Here is an 18413-nt window from a genome sequence, read left to right as displayed (position 1 = left end):
GATTTACAGCACCCTATTCCACCCATGGTGTGACAGGTTTCTGCGCTGTGCAGGGCATTTCTCTGCATCTGGGAGTCCAAGGGAAAGCGCAATTGTTGTCGCAGAGAGCAGCAACAGCAGTAGGGAGCAGCAGAAGGAAGTCATGGCCGTACTTGTTCCACATGACAATTAGCGACTAATCAACAAGCGTGCGAGCAGCAGCTAAGTTCCACTTGCAGTCTGAAAGTTTCGCGTGCCAGATGCCTGTTCAACACCTTCCTTATTCGCCTGCCCGCAGCGCTCGCGCTTTCCCCCGCCCGCGCGCTGACCGGCACTCTCCCTCAGACATACATGGGAAGTTGGCCGGTTGCCAAGAGCTCCGGAATGCAGCTTCTGCCGAAGGAGGCTCGCCTCTTGCGGTTACCTTCTCCGAACTGCGGAGTCGCGGCTTCTGCTTTTCTTTGCTCTTAATACAAGCGGAAAGCTTTTGCTCTGCGTCTGGCGAGGAGAACGTGTGACAGGAGAGCACATGTTTGTGCAGCTTACCCCTGCCACTGACACAAGCACGGATTTGCAGCACCCTATTCCACCCATGGGGTGACAGCTTTCTGTGCTGCCCAGGGCATTTCTCTGCATCTGGGAGTCCAAGGGAAAGCGCAATTGTTGTGGCAGAGGGTAGCAACAGCAGTAGGGAGCAGCAGAAGGAAGTCATGGCCGTACTTGTTCCACACGACAACTAGCGACTAATCAACAAGCGTGCGAGCAGCAGCTAAGTTCCACTTGCAGTCTGAAAGTTTCGCGTGCCAGATGCCTGTTCAACACCTTCCTTATTCGCCTGCCCGCAGCGCTCGCGCTTTCCCCCGCCCGCGCGCTGACCGGCACTCTCCCTCAGACATACATGGGAAGTTGGCCGGTTGCCAAGAGCTCCGGAATGCAGCTTCTGCCGAAGGAGGCTCGCCTCTTGCGGTTACCTTCTCCGAACTGCGGAGTCGCGGCTTCTGCTTTTCTTTGCTCTTAATGCAAGCGGAAAGCTTTTGCTCTGCGTCTGACGAGGAGAACGTGTGACAGGAGAGCACATGTTTGTGCAGCTTACCCCTGCCACTGACACAAGCACGGATTTGCAGCACCCTATTCCACCCATGTGGTGACAGCTTTCTGTGCTGCCCAGGGCATTTCTCTGCGTCTGGGAGTCCAAGGGAAAGCGCAATTGTTGTGGCAGAGGGTAGCAACAGCAGTAGGGAGCAGCAGAAGGAAGTCATGGCCGTACTTGTTCCACACGACAACTAGCGACTAATCAACAAGCGTGCGAGCAGCAGCTAAGTTCCACTTGCAGTCTGAAAGTTTCGCGTGCCAGATGCCTGTTCAACACCTTCCTTATTCGCCTGCCCGCAACGCTCGCGCTTTCCCCCGCCCGCGCGCTGACCGGCACTCTCCCTCTGACACACATGGTTCCTTGGCCCGTTGCGAAGAGCTCCGGAAAGCAGCTTCTGCCGTAGGAGGCTCGCCTCTTGCGGTTACCTTCTCTGAGCTCCGGAGTCCTGGCTTCTGCCTTTCTTGCTCTTAATGCAAGCAGAAAGCTTTTGCACTGCGTCTGGCGAGGAGAACGTGTGACAGGACAGCACATGTTTGTGCAGCTCACCCCTGCCACTGACACAAGCACGGATTTGCAGCACCCTATTCCACCCATGTGGTGACAGGTTTCTGCGCTGTGCAGGGCATTTCTCTGCATCTGGGAGTCCAAGGGAAAGTAAAATTGTTGTCGCAGAGAGCAGCAACAGCAGTAGGGAGCAGCAGAAGGAACTCGTGGCCGTACTTCTTATACAAGACAACTAGAGACTTGTCAGCAAGCGGCTGAGCAGCATCTACGTTCCACTTGCAGTCTGAAAGTTTCCCGTGCCAGATGCCTGTTCAACACCTTCCTTATTCGCCTGCCCGCAGCGCTCGCGCTTTCCCCCGCCCGCGCTCTGACCGGCACTCTCCCTCTGACACACATGGTTCCTTGGCCGGTTGCCAAGAGCTCCGGAAAGCAGCTTCTGCCGAAGGAGGCTCGCCTCTTGCGGTTACCTTCTCTGAGCTCCGGAGTCCTGGCTTCTGCCTTTCTTGCTCTTAATGCAAGCAGAAAGCTTTTGCACTGCGTCTGGCGAGGAGAACGTGTGACAGGACAGCACATGTTTGTGCAGCTCACCCCTGCCACTGACAGAAGCACGGATTTACAGCACCCTATTCCACCCATGGTGTGACAGGTTTCTGCGCTGTGCAGGGCATTTCTCTGCATCTGGGAGTCCAAGGGAAAGCGCAATTGTTGTCGCAGAGAGCAGCAACAGCAGTAGGGAGCAGCAGAAGGAAGTCATGGCCGTACTTGTTCCACATGACAACTAGCGACTAATCAACAAGCGTGCGAGCAGCAGCTAAGTTCCACTTGCAGTCTGAAAGTTTCGCGTGCCAGATGCCTGTTCAACACCTTCCTTATTCGCCTGCCCGCAGCGCTCGCGCTTTCCCCCGCCCGCGCGCTGACCGGCACTCTCCCTCAGACATACATGGGAAGTTGGCCGGTTGCCAAGAGCTCCGGAATGCAGCTTCTGCCGAAGGAGGCTCGCCTCTTGCGGTTACCTTCTCCGAACTGCGGAGTCGCGGCTTCTGCTTTTCTTTGCTCTTAATACAAGCGGAAAGCTTTTGCTCTGCGTCTGGCGAGGAGAACGTGTGACAGGAGAGCACATGTTTGTGCAGCTTACCCCTGCCACTGACACAAGCACGGATTTGCAGCACCCTATTCCACCCATGGGGTGACAGCTTTCTGTGCTGCCCAGGGCATTTCTCTGCATCTGGGAGTCCAAGGGAAAGCGCAATTGTTGTGGCAGAGGGTAGCAACAGCAGTAGGGAGCAGCAGAAGGAAGTCATGGCCGTACTTGTTCCACACGACAACTAGCGACTAATCAACAAGCGTGCGAGCAGCAGCTAAGTTCCACTTGCAGTCTGAAAGTTTCGCGTGCCAGATGCCTGTTCAACACCTTCCTTATTCGCCTGCTCGCAGCGCTCGCGCTTTCCCCCGCCCGCGCGCTGACCGGCACTCTCCCTCAGACATACATGGGAAGTTGGCCGGTTGCCAAGAGCTCCGGAATGCAGCTTCTGCCGAAGGAGGCTCGCCTCTTGCGGTTACCTTCTCCGAACTGCGGAGTCGCGGCTTCTGCTTTTCTTTGCTCTTAATGTAAGCGGAAAGCTTTTGCTCTGCGTCTGGCGAGGAGAACGTGTGACAGGAGAGCACATGTTTGTGCAGCTTACCCCTGCCACTGACACAAGCACGGATTTGCAGCACCCTATTCCACCCATGGGGTGACAGCTTTCTGTGCTGCCCAGGGCATTTCTCTGCATTTGGGAGTCCAAGGGAAAGCGCAATTGTTGTGGCAGAGGGTAGCAACAGCAGTAGGGAGCAGCAGAAGGAAGTCATGGCCGTACTTGTTCCACACGACAACTAGCGACTAATCAACAAGCGTGCGAGCAGCAGCTAAGTTCCACTTGCAGTCTGAAAGTTTCGCGTGCCAGATGCCTGTTCAACACCTTCCTTATTCGCCTGCCCGCAGCGCTCGCGCTTTCCCCCGCCCGCGCGCTGACCGGCACTCTCCCTCAGACATACATGGGAAGTTGGCCGGTTGCCAAGAGCTCCGGAATGCAGCTTCTGCCGAAGGAGGCTCGCCTCTTGCGGTTACCTTCTCTGAGCTCCGGAGTCCTGGCTTCTGCCTTTCTTGTTCTTAATGCAAGCAGAAAGCTTTTGCACTGCGTCTGGCGAGGAGAACGTGTGACAGGAGAGCACAAGTTTGTGCAGCTCACCCCTGCCACTGACACAAGCACGGATTTGCAGCACCCTATTCCACCCTTAGAGTGACAGCTTTCTGCGCTGTGCAGGGCATTTCTCTGCATCTGGGAGTCCAAGAGAAAGTAAAATTGTTGCCGCAGAGAGCAGCAACAGCAGTAGGGAGCAGCAGAAGGAAGTCGTTTCAGTACTTCTTCCACACGACATCAAGCAACTAATCAGCAAGGGTGCGAGCGGCAGCTATGTTCCACTTGCAATATGAAAGTTTCGCCTGCCAGATACCTGTTCAACACCTTCCTTATTCGCCTGCCCGCAGCGCTCGCTCTTTCCCCCGCCAGCGCGCTGATCGGCACGCTCCCTCTGACACACATGGTTCCTTGGCCGGTTGCCAAGAGCTCCGGAAAGCACCTTCTGCCGAAGGAGGCTCGCCTCTTGCGGTTACCTTCTCTGAGCTCCGGAGTCCTGGCTTCTGCCTTTCTTGCTCTTAATGCAAGCAGAAAGCTTTTGCACTGCGTCTGGCGAGGAGAACGTGTGACAGGACAGCACATGTTTGTGCAGCTCACCCCTGCCACTGACAAAAGCACGGATTTGCAGCACCCTATTCCACCCATGGTGTGACAGGTTTCTGCGCTGTGCAGGGCATTTCTCTGCATCTGGGAGTCCAAGGGAAAGCGCAATTGTTGTCGCAGAGAGCAGCAACAGCAGTAGGGAGCAGCAGAAGGAACTCGTGGCCGTACTTCTTCTACAAGACAACTAGAGACTTGTCAGCAAGCGGCTGAGCAGCATCTACGTTCCACTTGCAGTCTGAAAGTTTCCCGAGCCACATGCCTGTTCAACACCTTCCTTATTCGCCTGCCCGCAGCGCTCGCGCTTTCCCCCGCCCGCGCTCTGAACGGCACTCTCCCTCTGACACACATGGTTCCTTGGCCGGTTGCCAAGAGCTCCGGAAAGCAGCTTCTGCCGAAGGAGGCTCGCCTCTTGCGGTTACCTTCTCTGAGCTCCGGAGTCCTGCCTTCTGCCTTTCTTGCTCTTAATGCAAGCAGAAAGCTTTTGCACTGCGTCTGGCGAGGAGAACGTGTGACAGGACAGCACATGTTTGTGCAGCTCACCCCTGCCACTGACACAAGCACGGATTTGCAGCACCCTATTCCACCCATGGGGTGACAGCTTTCTGTGCTGCCCAGGGCATTTCTCTGCATTTGGGAGTCCAAGGGAAAGCGCAATTGTTGTGGCAGAGGGTAGCAACAGCAGTAGGGAGCAGCAGAAGGAAGTCATGGCCGTACTTGTTCCACACGACAACTAGCGACTAATCAACAAGCGTGCGAGCAGCAGCTAAGTTCCACTTGCAGTCTGAAAGTTTCGCGTGCCAGATGCCTGTTCAACACCTTCCTTATTCGCCTGCCCGCAGCGCTCGCGCTTTCCCCCGCCCGCGCGCTGACCGGCACTCTCCCTCAGACATACATGGGAAGTTGGCCGGTTGCCAAGAGCTCCGGAATGCAGCTTCTGCCGAAGGAGGCTCGCCTCTTGCGGTTACCTTCTCTGAGCTCCGGAGTCCTGGCTTCTGCCTTTCTTGTTCTTAATGCAAGCAGAAAGCTTTTGCACTGCGTCTGGCGAGGAGAACGTGTGACAGGAGAGCACAAGTTTGTGCAGCTCACCCCTGCCACTGACACAAGCACGGATTTGCAGCACCCTATTCCACCCTTAGAGTGACAGCTTTCTGCGCTGTGCAGGGCATTTCTCTGCATCTGGGAGTCCAAGAGAAAGTAAAATTGTTGCCGCAGAGAGCAGCAACAGCAGTAGGGAGCAGCAGAAGGAAGTCGTTTCAGTACTTCTTCCACACGACATCAAGCAACTAATCAGCAAGGGTGCGAGCGGCAGCTATGTTCCACTTGCAATATGAAAGTTTCGCCTGCCAGATACCTGTTCAACACCTTCCTTATTCGCCTGCCCGCAGCGCTCGCTCTTTCCCCCGCCAGCGCGCTGATCGGCACGCTCCCTCTGACACACATGGTTCCTTGGCCGGTTGCCAAGAGCTCCGGAAAGCACCTTCTGCCGAAGGAGGCTCGCCTCTTGCGGTTACCTTCTCTGAGCTCCGGAGTCCTGGCTTCTGCCTTTCTTGCTCTTAATGCAAGCAGAAAGCTTTTGCACTGCGTCTGGCGAGGAGAACGTGTGACAGGACAGCACATGTTTGTGCAGCTCACCCCTGCCACTGACAAAAGCACGGATTTGCAGCACCCTATTCCACCCATGGTGTGACAGGTTTCTGCGCTGTGCAGGGCATTTCTCTGCATCTGGGAGTCCAAGGGAAAGCGCAATTGTTGTCGCAGAGAGCAGCAACAGCAGTAGGGAGCAGCAGAAGGAACTCGTGGCCGTACTTCTTCTACAAGACAACTAGAGACTTGTCAGCAAGCGGCTGAGCAGCATCTACGTTCCACTTGCAGTCTGAAAGTTTCCCGAGCCACATGCCTGTTCAACACCTTCCTTATTCGCCTGCCCGCAGCGCTCGCGCTTTCCCCCGCCCGCGCTCTGAACGGCACTCTCCCTCTGACACACATGGTTCCTTGGCCGGTTGCCAAGAGCTCCGGAAAGCAGCTTCTGCCGAAGGAGGCTCGCCTCTTGCGGTTACCTTCTCTGAGCTCCGGAGTCCTGGCTTCTGCCTTTCTTGCTCTTAATGCAAGCAGAAAGCTTTTGCACTGCGTCTGGCGAGGAGAACGTGTGACAGGACAGCACATGTTTGTGCAGCTCACCCCTGCCACTGACACAAGCACGGATTTGCAGCACCCTATTCCACCCATGGTGTGACAGGTTTCTGCGCTGTGCAGGGCATTTCTCTGCATCTGGGAGTCCAAGGGAAAGCGCAATTGTTGTCGCAGAGAGCAGCAACAGCAGTAGGGAGCAGCAGAAGGTTCGCCTGCCCGCAGCGCTCGCTCTTTCCCCCGCCCGCGCTCTGACCGGCACTCTCCTTCTGACACACATGGTTCCTTGGCCGGTTGCCAAGAACTCCGGAAAGCAGCTTCTGCCGAAGGAGGCTCGCCTCTTGCGGTTACCTTCTCTGAGCTCCGGAGTCCTGGCTTCTGCCTTTCTTGCTCTTAATGCAAGCAGAAAGCTTTTGCACTGCGTCTGGCGAGGAGAACGTGTGACAGGACAGCACAAGTTTGTGCAGCTCACCCCTGCCACTGACACAAGCACGGATTTGCAGCACCCTATTCCACTCTTAGTGTGACAGGTTTCTGCGCTGTGCAGGGCATTTCTCTTCATATGGGAATCCATGAGAAAGTAAAATTGTTGCCAGCAGAGAGCTGCAACAGCAGTAGGGAGCAGCAGAATGAAGTCGTTTCTGTACTTCTTCCACACGACATCTAGCAACTAATCAGCAAGCGTGCGAGCGGCAGCTATGTTCCACTTGCAATATGAAAGTTTCGCGCTCCAGATACCTCTTCAACACCTTCCTTATTCGCCTGCCCGCAGCGCTCGCTCTTTCCCCCGCCAGCGCGCTGATCGGCACTCTCCCTCTGACACACATGGTTCCTTGGCCGGTTGCCAAGAGCTCCGGAAAGCAGCTTCTGCCGAAGGAGGCTCGCCTCTTATGGTTACCTTCTCTGAGCTCCGGAGTCCTGGCTTCTGCCTTTCTTGCTCTTAATGCAAGCAGAAAGCTTTTGCACTGCGTCTGGCGAGGAGAACGTGTGACAGGACAGCACATGTTTGTGCAGCTCACCCCTGCCACTGACACAAGCACGGATTTGCAGCACCCTATTCCACCCATGGTGTGACAGGTTTCTGCGCTGTGCAGGGCATTTCTCTGCATCTGGGAGTCCAAGGGAAAGTAAAATTGTTGTCGCAGAGAGCAGCAACAGCAGTAGGGAGCAGCAGAAGGAACTCGTGGCCGTACTTCTTCTACAAGACAACTAGAGACTTGTCAGCAAGCGGCTGAGCAGCATCTACGTTCCACTTGCAGTCTGAAAGTTTCGCGTGCCACATGCCTGTTCAACACCTTCCTTATTCGCCTGCCCGCAGCGCTCGCGCTTTCCCCCGCCCGCGCTCTGACCGGCACTCTCCCTCTGACACACATGGTTCCTTGGCCGGTTGCCAAGGACTCCGGAAAGCAGCTTCTGCCGAAGGAGGCTCGCCTCTTGCGGTTACCTTCTCTGAGCTCCGGAGTCCTGGCTTCTGCCTTTCTTGCTCTTAATGCAAGCAGAAAGCTTTTGCACTGCGTCTGGCGAGGAGAACGTGTGACAGGACAGCACATGTTTGTGCAGCTCACCCCTGCCACTGACACAAGCACGGATTTGCAGCACCCTATTCCACCCATGGTGTGACAGGTTTCTGCGCTGTGCAGGGCATTTCTCTGCATCTGGGAGTCCAAGGGAAAGTAAAATTGCTGTCGCAGAGAGCAGCAACAGCAGTAGGGAGCAGCAGAAGGAAGTCTTGCCCGTACTTCTTCTACAAGACAACTAGAGACTTGTCAGCAAGCGGCTGAGCAGCATCTACGTTCCACTTGCAGTCTGAAAGTTTCCCGTGCCACATGCCTGTTCAACACCTTCCTTATTCGCCTGCCCGCAGCGCTCGCGCTTTCCCCCGCCCGCGCTCTGACCGGCACTCTCCCTCTGACACACATGGTTCCTTGGCCGGTTGCCAAGAGCTCCGGAAAGCAGCTTCTGCCGAAGGAGGCTCGCCTCTTGCGGTTACCTTCTCTGAGCTCCGGAGTCCTGCCTTCTGCCTTTCTTGCTCTTAATGCAAGCAGAAAGCTTTTGCACTGCGTCTGGCGAGGAGAACGTGTGACAGGACAGCACATGTTTGTGCAGCTCACCCCTGCCACTGACACAAGCACGGATTTGCAGCACCCTATTCCACCCATGGTGTGACAGGTTTCTGCGCTGTGCAGGGTATTTCTATGCATCTGGGAGTCCAAGGGAAAGTAAAATTGTTGTCGCAGAGAGCAGCAACAGCAGTAGGGAGCAGCAGAAGGAACTCGTGGCCGTACTTCTTCTACAAGACAACTAGAGACTTGTCAGCAAGCGGCTGAGCAGCAGCTAAGTTCCATTTGCAGTCTGAAAGTTTCGCGTGCCACATGCCTGTTCAACACGTTCCTTATTCGCCTGCCCGCAGCGCTCGCGCTTTCCCCCGCCCGCGCTCTGATCGGCACTCTCCCTCTGACACACATGGTTCCTTGGCCGGTTGCCAAGAGCTCCGGAAAGCAGCTTCTGCCGAAGGAGGCTCGCCTCTTGCGGTTACCTTCTCTGAGCTCCGGAGTCCTGGCTTCTGCCTTTCTTGCTCTTAATGCAAGCAGAAAGCTTTTGCACTGCGTCTGGCGAGGAGAACGTGTGACAGGACAGCACATGTTTGTGCAGCTCACCCCTGCCACTGACACAAGCACGGATTTGCAGCACCCTATTCCACCCATGGTGTGACAGGTTTCTGCGCTGTGCAGGGCATTTCTCTGCATCTGGGAGTCCAAGGGAAAGTAAAATTGTTGCCGCAGAGAGCAGCAACAGCAGTAGTGATCAGCAGAAGGAAGTCGTTTCAGTACTTCTTCCACACTACATCTAGCAACTAATCAGCAAGCGTGCGAGCGGCAGCTATGTTCCACTTGAAATCTGAAAGTTTCGCCTGCCAGATACCTGTTCAACACCTTCCTTATTCGCCTGCCCGCAGCGCTCGCGCTTTCCCCCGCCCGCGCGCTGACCGGCACTCTCCCTCAGACATACATGGGAAGTTGGCCGGTTGCCAAGAGCTCCGGAATGCAGCTTCTGCCGAAGGAGGCTCGCCTCTTGCGGTTACCTTCTCCGAACTGCGGAGTCGCGGCTTCTGCTTTTCTTTGCTCTTAATGCAAGCGGAAAGCTTTTGCTCTGCGTCTGACGAGGAGAACGTGTGACAGGAGAGCACATGTTTGTGCAGCTTACCCCTGCCACTGACACAAGCACGGATTTGCAGCACCCTATTCCACCCATGGGGTGACAGCTTTCTGTGCTACCCAGGGCATTTCTCTGCATCTGGGAGTCCAAGGGAAAGCGCAATTGTTGTGGCAGAGGGTAGCAACAGCAGTAGGGAGCAGCAGAAGGAAGTCATGGCCGTACTTGTTCCACACGACAACTAGCGACTAATCAACAAGCGTGCGAGAAGCAGCTAAGTTCCACTTGCAGTCTGAAAGTTTCGCGTGCCAGATGCCTGTTCAACTCTTTCCTTATTCGCCTGCCCGCAGCGCTCGCGCTTTCCCCCGCCCGCGCGCTGACCGGCACTCTCCCTCAGACATACATGGGAAGTTGGCCGGTTGCCAAGAGCTCCGGAATGCAGCTTCTGCCGAAGGAGGCTCGCCTCTTGCGGTTACCTTCTCCGAACTGCGGAGTCGCGGCTTCTGCTTTTCTTTGCTCTTAATACAAGCGGAAAGCTTTTGCTCTGCGTCTGGCGAGGAGAACGTGTGACAGGAGAGCACATGTTTGTGCAGCTTACCCCTGCCACTGACACAAGCACGGATTTGCAGCACCCTATTCCACCCATGGGGTGACAGCTTTCTGTGCTGCCCAGGGCATTTCTCTGCATCTGGGAGTCCAAGGGAAAGCGCAATTGTTGTGGCAGAGGGTAGCAACAGCAGTAGGGAGCAGCAGAAGGAAGTCATGGCCGTACTTGTTCCACACGACAACTAGCGACTAATCAACAAGCGTGCGAGCAGCAGCTAAGTTCCACTTGCAGTCTGAAAGTTTCGCGTGCCAGATGCCTGTTCAACACCTTCCTTATTCGCCTGCCCGCAGCGCTCGCGCTTTCCCCCGCCCGCGCGCTGACCGGCATTCTCCCTCAGACATACATGGGAAGTTGGCCGGTTGCCAAGAGCTCCGGAAAGCAGCTTCTGCCGAAGGAGGCTCGCCTCTTGCGGTTAACTTCTCCGAACTGCGGAGTCGCGGCTTCTGCTTTTCTTTGCTCTTAATGCAAGCGGAAAGCTTTTGCTCTGCGTCTGGCGAGGAGAACGTGTGACAGGAGAGCACATGTTTGTGCAGCTTACCCCTGCCACTGACACAAGCACGGATTTGCAGCACCCTATTCCACCCATGGGGTGACAGCTTTCTGTGCTGCCCAGGGCATTTCTCTGCATCTGGGAGTCCAAGGGAAAGCGCAATTGTTGTGGCAGAGGGTAGCAACAGCAGTAGGGAGCAGCAGAAGGAAGTCATGGCCGTACTTGTTCCACACGACAACTAGCGACTAATCAACAAGCGTGCGAGCAGCAGCTAAGTTCCACTTGCAGTCTGAAAGTTTCGCGTGCCAGATGCCTGTGGGAGCACAGATGGTTGATTCCTAAAAATCAAAAAACGGATGTTTTGTTTTGTAGGAAAATGAAATCTAATCCTATTTGAGGGTCAACAGGATAAATACAAAGAACTAAATACAGATGTAGATACATATATACATATATGCGTATATATATATATATATATATATGTATAACCCCGCCCCCCGAAATCTATGAAGCAGGACTGATTGGTGCCATAGCCCAGGCAGCCTGTGGATCTAATTGCCTGCCTGTATTCAGCCCTTGCCTGGATGCCAGGGGAGACGTCTCTGGATTTGTCTCCAGACAGCTTTCCAGGGATGATCCTGCTCCTTTCCTGGTGCCCCAGAGTGCTGCAAGCCCCCCGTCCTGGGGCCATGGTGATGCCTGCCGGGGCCTTTAGGGTCCCCCCTAAAGGGCAGACAGGGTTTGACTGCAAGCTTCCTTGGAAGGTGGAGGCAGGTGAATATTGGCCACCTTCTTCTTTCCCGCTGCCCTCCGTGCTCTTGCAAAGCCTGCTGGGGCACTGGGGCTCTCCATTGCAGGCAGTCTGGAGCTGCCATGCAAAGCCATCTCTCAAGGAGTCCCCAGGTCTCAGGTGCAACCTCAAGAAAATGACACAGCAACGTGTAGAAAACGTGAACTTTATTCACTTGACTACTTCTAAAATCTACAATCCAATGTTACTAGAAGACTATGGGGTAAGAATCTTAAGGCTAAGAAACTTCAATGCTTCAACTGTTTAGAACTGAACACTAAGGGAAAGGTCAACTTCTTGGGGGAAACGTGGTGGGGAATCGAACAACAACAGGAGTGTGGCTAACTTGTAAGGTGGGGAACGTCGCAGTGCCTGGGCTGGGCACTGGTCACCCGTTCCCCGTAAGGTTCTGTAGCTGGAGCACGACGCTGGAGGTCAGAGCTGTGGGGAGGTGCGGAGTCTCCTGTCACTGCCCTCTTTTGCCGCCATCTTGGTGGTTGGTTGAGGGCTGTCGCGAAGGAGCAGCCGCATCAGGTCGCGGTTGTCCATCAGCAGCTGCATCAGCTCCGTGGGACAGCCCTGTCTTCGATGGCGGCGGGGCCCCGCACGGCCCGAAGGGCTCTGGAGATTCCGCTGCAAGGCAAAGCACAGGGATCCCCATGGAAGAGGCAGAGGGGCAGAGCGGGGCCGGCACCTGTGGGGCTGCCTTTGGCCTGGGAGACAGAGACTCGGGCCCAGTTGGGCTGGGCTGGCCCGGGGAAGAGGCTGCAGCAGGCAGAGCTCTGCCGCCTCTGCTTGGTGCTGTCCATGGAGCTCAGCCCCTGGGCCGCATTCCCCAGCCAGGAGCTCAGGCCCCTTCTGCCGCAGGGCATTGGCCAAAGGGTGCCCAAGAAGCCCTCAAGGTCTGCCCCATCCCACCTGCCCCTGACCCCCCACCCCCCTCCTCACCTCTCGCCAGCGTCTCTGAATTCTTTTTCCGAGCGACCATCCCATGGCCATTCCTATGATGAGCAGGTCGATGAGCAGGAATGTCCTGGCCGCCCACCGGATGCGCTCAGTGTCCGACTCGTCCAGATGACAATCCTCCAGAAGCAGAGGAGAGGCATCCGTGCTGCGCTCAGGTTTGCTCACAGGGTCGAGGGGATGAGCCAAGAGCAGCAGCACGTAAAGCTGCAGCAGCGCGGAGGAGCCGTGAGCAGCCATAGTGCTCTGCCAGCAGCACCGAGGCTCTGGGCGTCTCTCTGCGAGCAGCTGTGCCTGGGCACTGGGGCGCAGCAACAGCTGGGGACAGTTGCCAGCCAGCGTGCCGTCCCCAGAGGCTGTGATGTCACAGAAGCACAGAACGCCCTGGCTGCAGAGAGCCCTGAGAGAATGTTGAGTCCAAGCTGGGAGCCATGGCGGCAAGCATGGCCAGCAGAGCGGGGCCCGAGCGCTGCGGCCTGGCTTGCCTTGCACCCGTGCCACAGTGATGACTCCAGCAGCCCCTGTCAGGCCATTGCAGTATCTGATGGCCCACGCTGGGCACAAGTTCTTCCCAATGGCCAGCGTAAACCTCCCTTGGCCCAGCTTCCAAGCCTTGTTGGCATCTGCTCTCTCTTGTCCTTGCCCACCTGGCTGGCGCTGCCGTGTTGCTCGCTGGCCTGTCTGTGGGAGAAGAGGCTGTGCCAATGAGTGCTGCTCAACTTGGAGGCCATTCAAAGGAGGATTTGATTGTGCCTGCTGTGGGAAGAAGGAATATGCGTGCACATGGCCACTTCCCATAGGTTTTACCCCAGATTTTCATGAGCAGCTGTCCTAGTGAAAGTCAAGTCTGTTTTAGTGAGTATTTGAGGGCTTCCAGAGCACAGTGCCATCTCAGGGGAATTCTGCTGGTTGAGTTCTACTGAGGCTTTGAGATGAGTTGCAAATCCTGAAAATGTTCTCCTTGCCCAGGTAGTAATTTCACAGTTTAGACTGTGGGGATATTGATTGCTCAGTGTTGAGGACCTCATGTAACTTTCAGCCCCAGAAACTTTCAACCTCCAGTGATTGTCCTTGAGACAAAACCATTTGAAATCTTTTTTTCTGTGGACAGGAATTGCTTCGGTGTTACTTCACATCATCCATTAAAAATTTGATGCCTGGAACAAATCCCGAGTGCTGTGTGATTTCCTTGGTCGTGTTCTTTGGAATGGCTTCCCCCTCATTTTGTGAAGCTGGCCCCAAAAAGGTCATAGATGGGTGAGAAGTTCTGAAAGGCCAAGTGGTGCAGATCTTTGCCTCCTGTTTCGAGGTCTGCGGTGAGCTGTGAGTCCAAGAGCTGACCTGACGTGATGGTGAAAACACAGTTGTCGTGGTTTTAAAGCAGTAACTGAAAAAATACTAGAAAACTTACTTATTTCTTGCTGTGAGATATGGATTAGAGCAAGAGCAAAACAGGCTTAAAACTTAAAAGGAATAAAGAAAGTTTATTCACAAAACTACAAGAATAAGAACACCAGAATAAACTTTCAGAAAACCCTTTTATCCCGCACTACCCAGCATTCCCTTGTTCACATGACAAGATAGAGACAAAAGACTTTGGAACTTTGGTGTTTAAAACAGTCCCAATTCTTGCTAGAGTCTCTTTATCAGTGTTTGTATAGAAACAGAAATCTTCTTCTGCTAATCTATGGGGTTTCTCACAAGAAAAATATTTCTGTTATAGTTTTCTATTTGTTTGATGCCAGCTGCCCGGAAATCTGCCATGAGTTCACTCCTCCCATTTCACATCACTCTGAGGTGTGTATGGGCCATGAGTCCTCTTCATCTGTCTCTGTGAGCTTCGCAGGAAAACAGTTTTCTCATTGCCCTCAAGGCCTCAAATCTTCACTCCACTCTGTTCCAGCGCCTCACTGTATCACAATTACTCTACTTTTTACTCAAAATCCACACTTTGAACACTCCATGCTTCCCAATATACTCTGTCATGAATTAAAGGAGTTTTTTTCAGAACATGGTTGTCCATCTCCATAGCTTTAAGAGAAAAATATTTCAGCTTATAAAGCATCTCCTTATTCTCTCTTCCCTATCTAAAACTTAAGCCTTGTTTTTGTCCTATATTTTTCTAATACTAAAAAAAAAAAAATCTGTGTTTTTCTAAAAGTGAAAAAAAAAATAAAAAAATAAAGTAAAGAGTAGAAACAGAATAATATTTCTGAGAGGCAGGACATTTTTTAGTTTGTGTTGTCCGATGGAACAACAGTCACTTGAAGAAATTCCATATAGTAGAACATGTCACATTTGTCAATTTTAACCTGAAATTTATTAACAGGAATGTCTGTACTACGAACATGTGTTAAGTATAGGAATATATTGCATGTTTTCCTACTTGTAAGAAGTAAATTTCTGTCTTTACAAGCTAACACCATTAATTTCAGCTCTTAGTTATTCCCATTGCATATTCTTTTAAACAGACTTAATCAGACAAATTTTGTGTTATTTAGCAAGTAATGCTTGGTTATTACTACAAGTTCTTGAAGTCATAACACTTAAAATTGCAGTACATATATATTATTCTTACTATGATGATGTGAGTTGGCTGCTAGTCATTTAACTATATATAAGGTCTTACTATTTCTTAGTGCAATTACTTAAAATAAGTGTCTTGGAAATTGTTTTTATTTTTAGATTTAAAACTGTTCTTACTAAAGTTGATTTGTTAAAGATTGGACAATGTATATTTAATAATTAATGTTCCCCAGTGATATTTATTGTCAGTCAGGATTCACTTTACAGTCAATAAATAACCTAAAAAATCTGAATTTTGTAGCCAGTTTTGTCTAATTCTTAGAGCAATGCTTTGGGAAATTGGAGATATATATATATATGAATATAAATATGTATATCTGCTATATACCTTTTTTATGATGGTTTTGTCCTACTACTGCAAATGTTTCTTTTTGTTTGTTTTTTCCTAACATACATAAAATTTTCTTAACCATATTTAAAGCTACCAGCTTGTTATTCTGACAAAACCCTGTGAGAATAAATTATTTTTATTAATACTCTACATGTCAAAACCTTGCAGTCAGTCAAATAACAGAAGGAGTGTTCATTGTCTCTCTCCCCCACTGATGCTGTTCTAGGAGTTGGAGTTAGAAGATTCAGACATCAAGTGAAACAGTGAAAGATGATAAGAAAACACTTGATTCTCACAAGGTATTTCCTACTAAAAGAGATTGTTTTGCAGTTTTGTTTGCTCTTGACACTATTTTGAGTAAATGTGAATTCCTAAGACATGCTCAAGGCAATTAAATATTTATGCTCCCCAAACTCAATTTTTAAGCAACATTTTCTGTTTACAAGAATCAGGTTTGCTTTGGTTTTATCTCTTTTCTTTCAGGTTACAAGACAGATTTTTTTATTATTATTTTCATTGGGGGAAAAAGATATGTATTTATAGTGTTTGTGAAGACTTTGCTCAGCTGAAAAAAGTAATAGGTAACATGAGTATAACATTGTGTTCTTCCATATTTCTATTTTTAAGTCCTATTACATGTGATATTTTCCATTTTGCCTTCTATTAGGCCTGAAATTGGAAACTATTTAAAACCTAACAAACCCCGGAGTTTATCCCTGTTCTTTGAATAGCAACAGAAGTATGGCTGTCATGGTTTGACACATCAATGAAGAACAGCCTCTGCTCTGCAGCAGGTACTCAAGTGGAACTTTTGCAAGTGGGCTCTCATCAGGAGTGAAACACTGGCTGCTGGCTCTGCTGCTTTTGGTCACAGACTGCTGCCTTTATGAACCAGGTTTGTCCTTCTGCCTCTTTTGTGTTTTATATAGACTTGATTACAAATGAGGCACTTGTCCTCTTACCTGGGAGTTGCAGCAGGTCAGCAGCAGCAGGAGTTACTGGCTGCTTCCCATCAGCTGACTCCTTTTAGCCAACCCTTCCCATTTCCTGCGCCAATCCGATTTTTCCAAGCAATTAGGAAGAAAACTAAACCATAACTTTTACAAAATCACTTTAGGGAAGATGTTGCTTAATTGTTTGCTTCATTCAAATGAACACTTCTAACATTCACTTCTCTGAGTAAGAATGCCTTTTATGAGAAGCTGCTAAAAATAGGAATTTGAGAGCAGGGATGTTAAAAGTAGGGCCACAGAGGAGCAAATTTGTCGCAGGGCAAGTTCTGTTTGCACTGAGGGAGTACTATCAATTTTGTCTCTGTCCTGTCTTTCACTGGTCCTGAAACAACAGTGCCTGCTTGAACAAACCTGCTCCTCAGGAGTGATTGGATCTGGTGCTCTGGGTGTTAGCAGCTGCAGTGCTGAACCACAGGCAGACATGAGATCTGACTGGATCACCCTTGCTAACATTTTCATGTAGAACCCATAACTCACTTGATCAGCAACACTTGCTTGAATGCTGCCTTTTGCCTTGGCTCTTCCCACTAAATAGTTCTTGAGCTGGGAAGTGGTCCTGATCTAAGAATCTGCAGTAATCTTTAATTCTGCCTTTATAACTCAGGAAACCACAGTAACCTTCATTTTAGAATGTGAACATTTTTTGGACAAACACTGAATTGTAGCTTCATTGACATGAGCTAAAGTAAGCTCTTTCAGTGGTCCTAGAGTGGTAGCTGTAAAAGGCAATCAGAGTGAAGATCCTGAATAATTTTCTTTTCCAGCCAGGTTTTAATGTATTTCCCCTGCAAATCAATTCATGTATCATAGAGCTCAATTACCTGCCCATAAAATGAGAGTTGTTGCTCAGAACTGTGGAATTAGGGTAACAAGAACTGTAATGATACACTAGATAAACACTGTTGCAATACTCTCTCAGCCCTGTTAGGGTATTTTAAATTTGCAGCAGATCTCAGTAAGGATGAGAAAATGCTGAGCTACATAAAAATGATGGAGACTGGAGGAGAAATTAGCCTTGCAGTGTTCTACAGTCCCAACATTTCCAACCACCACACCTGGTAGTGAAAATGCTGGTTTGTATTTGAAAAAAAGGAACTGCAATCAATCAAATGCACTGCCAAGTATAAATTAATTTCTGTAAGTCAAGTCCCTTAGGAACAATTCCTTAATAAAAGACCTGTTTCAAATCTCCTAAGTCTTCTAAAACCAACCCCAACAAAACACAGAAAACATAGTGTCTTTATTTGACCTGTCCTAGACTTCATTTATTTATTTACAGTCTGAAGGATGAGTCAAGTACCTGCAGTGGTGCCTTTAGCAATGCAAAACAAAATATTTTGAATATTCTTATTTAGCGTTCCAGTTTTAATGAGCTTGGAGCATAGTGAAGGAGATCAGATGTTTGCAGGTTCTGGATGAGGGTAGAAATAATTAAAAAGCATCTTAAAAGTAACATCATATTTTTGTCAGCCATCTCTTCAGGGACTACTTTAAATCCCAGAATGTTCAAGAGCCATCATCACTGTACAAACAGAAGCTCCAACTGAACGAAACCAGAAGAAGTGGATATGGCAAATTCTCTGGTCCAAGTGGTGATATTAATCTGGTGAGGCTCTGGATTCCCATTTCAGACATACTATCACAGCTTAAATATAGGAAAAAATTGGGATTTTACTTTGCTGTGGTCTCTTTTTGTTTTGCAAAATATGTGATAGTTAATATATGAGTAAAATCTTGTATAAAAACAGGTTTGTTTTTTGGTTTTTTTTCTAACAAATAGCCAAATGCATATTACCTGGCTTGCTGGAAAATAATTGAGGTCTTCCTCTAAGAAATTTTTTCTCAGAGTGCCTTTCTTTGTGATTTGTGTTCTTATCTTAGGAAGATACAGGAGTTGCTCATTTTAATGCTGTCCAGCAGACTATTCCATGCTTTCTCAGCTGTTTGGATCTGCAGTTCAGGATTGGACCAAGAAAAATGGTGATGGGATGAAATTA

The 18413-nt window shown here is 50.6% G+C and overlaps 1 protein-coding gene across 1 annotated transcript; it reads right to left on the bottom strand.

Moving 5' to 3' along the window:
- Positions 1–11701: 11701 nt before the first annotated feature.
- On the bottom strand, positions 11702–12773 carry LOC147651967 (uncharacterized). The gene is made up of 2 exons (XM_086900586.1): positions 12472–12773; positions 11702–12156 (listed from the first exon to the last, which is right to left on the bottom strand). The coding sequence occupies exons 1-2, from the start codon at positions 12724–12726 to the stop codon at positions 11959–11961; spliced, it is 453 nt and encodes a 150-aa protein (XP_086756712.1). The 5' UTR covers positions 12727–12773; the 3' UTR covers positions 11702–11958.
- Positions 12774–18413: the final 5640 nt, after the last annotated feature.

The sequence above is a fragment of the Cyanistes caeruleus genome, chromosome 8 (assembly GCF_971803275.1).
Source record: "Cyanistes caeruleus chromosome 8, bCyaCae1.hap1.1, whole genome shotgun sequence".
Taxonomy (NCBI): Eukaryota; Metazoa; Chordata; class Aves; order Passeriformes; family Paridae; genus Cyanistes; species Cyanistes caeruleus.
The sequence above is the reverse complement of the archived record's forward strand: the minus strand, read 5'-3'. Positions and strand labels throughout refer to the sequence as shown.